This window comes from Mesitornis unicolor, unplaced genomic scaffold (assembly GCF_000695765.1).
Source record: "Mesitornis unicolor isolate BGI_N332 unplaced genomic scaffold, ASM69576v1 scaffold8485, whole genome shotgun sequence".
In the NCBI taxonomy this organism is placed as follows: Eukaryota; Metazoa; Chordata; class Aves; order Mesitornithiformes; family Mesitornithidae; genus Mesitornis; species Mesitornis unicolor.
Genome location: NW_010183581.1, coordinates 1,204 through 4,576, shown reverse-complemented (window position 1 = coordinate 4,576; position 3,373 = coordinate 1,204). Strand labels below are relative to the sequence as shown.

General features: G+C 49.3%; 1 protein-coding gene across 1 annotated transcript in view; it reads right to left on the bottom strand.

Moving 5' to 3' along the window:
* LOC104540392 (protein phosphatase 1 regulatory subunit 12B-like) overlaps nucleotides 1-3,136 on the bottom strand; it is a gene marked incomplete at both ends in the record, with an annotated part of 33,572 nt that extends 30,436 nt beyond the window's left edge. Inside the window, 2 exons of the mRNA XM_010184197.1 lie at nucleotides 2-73; nucleotides 3,027-3,136. Of these exons, the coding sequence (XP_010182499.1) occupies nucleotides 2-73; nucleotides 3,027-3,136 (182 nt within the window). The remainder of the gene's footprint in view (nucleotide 1; nucleotides 74-3,026) is intronic.
* Nucleotides 3,137-3,373: the final 237 nt, after the last annotated feature.

The window sequence follows — 3,373 nt, the reverse complement described above, 5'->3', positions numbered from 1 at the left end:
TCTTGCGCAGCCCCAGCCGCCACGACGCAGGGGACTCGTCCTTCTGCTCCTCCGACTTGCTGAGCCAACTGAACTGCAGCGGAGAAAGGGGATGTTTGGGAGAAGGAAGAGCACTGCAAGGCACGATGTCAGTTCAGAAAGCGTCTCAGCAAGCCCCAGTTTTTGCTGGGCTACGCTTGGAAACGTAAGCTGGAATGACTTTGATTGCCTGCTTAGCTTTAATTACAGGACACAGCTCAAGGTGAACTCGCAGCGATGCTGTAGTGCCCCCATCCCCAAGGACAGAGGATGAAAGAAATCTTGTGTCGTTGTGCAGCTCCCCTTGCCTACGCAACGTCCTCCTCCTGCTTTGCAGAAAGAATATACAGAACAATGAAGCTTTTCTTAGCATCTGTTTAGGAAGGGGGAATTATTCAATAAAGGCAGAAAACTAAAAAAAAGTAATCGTCTCTTTCGGGACCAGCTACAATAAAAGCCTCACACAAATCAAACTGGAGAGAGTCCAGGAGTCATTGAGGTCATCAGGGAGCTGGAGCAGACAACACATAAAGGGAGCTTCTGAGCAAACCTGGCTTGTTTAGCATGCGAAAGAGAAGGCAAAGGAGGGATTTAATTGCTCTGCTACTTGCGTTGGGGTTTACAGAGGATACGGAAGCAGATTTCACCTCTGCAGTGGAAGGAGGAACACACATCAGTTCCAACATAGGAAATCCCAGCTGAGATGCAGGAAGACGTAGCTCCTGGTAGGAGCGATACTGCAGGGGACAGGGAGCAAAGCGTGGGCATCTCCATCCTTGGAGATTTCTCAACCCTCAGCTGAGCTCAGGCAGCAAAAAGCACCGGGACATGGGCTTGGAGGTGCCCTGCTTCGAGCAAGAGGCCACACCACGGGCTTGGAGGGGCCTGTTCTCACTTAAACTTTGCTATGGGCAGGTAACCACGTCTTCTATATACGAATGGACCTTCGTGCTTTTTGTTACATGAGGCACTTTTGACAAGCACGTGTTATTTCTCAAACATACAACTGCCCAAATAGACAACTGCAGTTATAGTTATCGAGTCCTACAAAAAGATGCCTGGTGCCACTCGAGAATGGAGCCTGGGCACTGCAAGAGGTACCTCTACAAGGACAGGGGCTCTGCACCGAGTTGTATAAAGCAAACAAAACATTGGGAATTACTGGAAAAGCACAGACCATGAACCACAACAGCACTATGCCTCTGTGGTACTGCAGGGTACAGTCACACCTTTGGTATCACCCACAGCTCAAAAGCAGCAGCGAAGAAGGGGAAGTGATTCAGAGAAAGGCAATGGGAGAGCAGAGCAAGGGAGATTTCACATGAGGAGCTGTGCAGTGCACCAGGAGTCTGCAGGCTGAGACATGACCATGGTCCACAAACCCTCAGTGGCACACAGAAGGGTGAATAAGGATCAGTTATTCCCTTTTCCTTCCCATTAAGGAATGAGGGGCAGCAAACAAAACCAGCCATGGCAGGCTTAAAGAAACGGGTGCAGGGAGCTCTGGACAAGACGTCATTAAGCTGATGAACCCTTTGCCACTGGACATTAGAGGATCCCAAACACTATGGGCACTCAAAAAGAATTCATAGAGGAAAAGCCTACCCCTGTGGTCAGAGCTGGCACAATCACCACTGTACCACATTCTACATAGCACAAACCCTCTGACATCAGCCAGAATAAACGAAGCTACCAGGAGCTCTGCCCTCAGACTCATTGACTCGAGACTGCAAAGATGAAGTGATCACTGCAGTATTTTAGCACTGTTTCATAGCTAATGCTATTTTAATGCAGATGCACAGAGTTAATCTCCTTCCAGCACTTCCAGTCTACTGAGCTACACAGCTCTAACGCTTCAATGTAGTTTCCTCAGCTCAAATCCACAGTAAAAAGCCGCCTTCTGTAATGTCTGAACAACACAGGAACAGCAAATATTGATCGCTCCACAAATGGAGGGCAACACAAGCACTCACATTGTCCTACACGAACCCCAATCTGACAAAGTTACAGACGAATCAAACACGGAAGAGAAGGTAACGCAGCCAATCTTAAGTGGCTGAAGCCAAATTAGTCACTGCTTTGCACACAGGCCCTCTCCTGTACCCTAACAGCCTTATTTGGGATTAACCAGCAAAAATGAGCAAGACCAAGACTCTACAGCTGGGAAAATGCGAACTGAAGTGCTCACACTTCTAGTATCCTTCTGCCTTTAATACCTCCCTGCTAAGTCAGCCTGGGATGAACAACGCCCAGAGGAGCTCCGCTTCGTTTCATCTGGATGGCAAATTAAGCTTAGTAGCAGGTCAAAAATTAAACAAAATGTGACTAAGCAAGGAGCATTTTCCCTCTAAGATGTACCAGTGCTCCAGGCTTTGGCAAGGTGCCTGCACTGTAGAGCTGTCCTCCATGTTCTGGTGCAAAAAGAAACCAGAAGCAGAGCACAGAGACTCCTGGTGCCATCCGGCCGAGTGACGCGAGAGCCGGGGAATCCAGATAAGATTTCAGCAGCTCTGCTTCACCTTTAAAAGCTTTCGTAGCCGAGCTGTCTGGTCAGATGCAAACTTTATCCTCCCCGCTTGCTGGGCCATAACATCACGCCACCGAGTCAAGAGGCTGGCAAGTTGGAGGCACTTCAGGTGACGATGCCAAATTCTCTGCTTGCATATCAGCAGGCACCAGTTTTGGTGAAAGATTTCCTGCGGATATGAGACTGGCATCGGCTGCCTCAGAAATGACAGCGACACGAAGCGCTTGTGGCACACAGGGTTTCTCCTGTGAGCAACAAAATTCGCTTCAGAGGGTCAAGAGGAACCTTATTGTACCAACGCATCCTTTGTGCCAGTCCGTTACTGCTGTCAACAGCATCTGTATCAAAATCACACGCTATCACGCTTTCCTGAACTCAGATCTTACAACTCCTCTGCAAACTGGGTTCAGAGCATTCATTTCCCAGTAAAACCCGCTGCTTTAAGCACTGCTGAGTCCCCACTGGTCCCACATTCACTTACTCTTCTGGCCGATGCCGTGAAGGAGTTGGGCTCGGGCGCTGGTATTTGCTCAGTGATGCTAGGCCTGGTTTCATGGCTGGAGTGGTTGGCAAAGGGCTCCTCCTTCCTTTCTACAATTTTAAACAAGAAGAGAAACCAAAACGGTTCAGTGTTGCACTCGCAAGGGCCTTCTTTACAAGCACAACGGGCACTAAACTCGAGTTCAGCGCTGCTGATGCCTCAGATCATGAATCCCAGAATCCCAGACCGTTAGGGATTGGAAGGGACCTCAAAAGCTCATCCAGTCCAATCCCCCTGCCGGAGCAGGAACACCCAGATGAGGTTACACAGGAAGGCGTCCAGGCGGG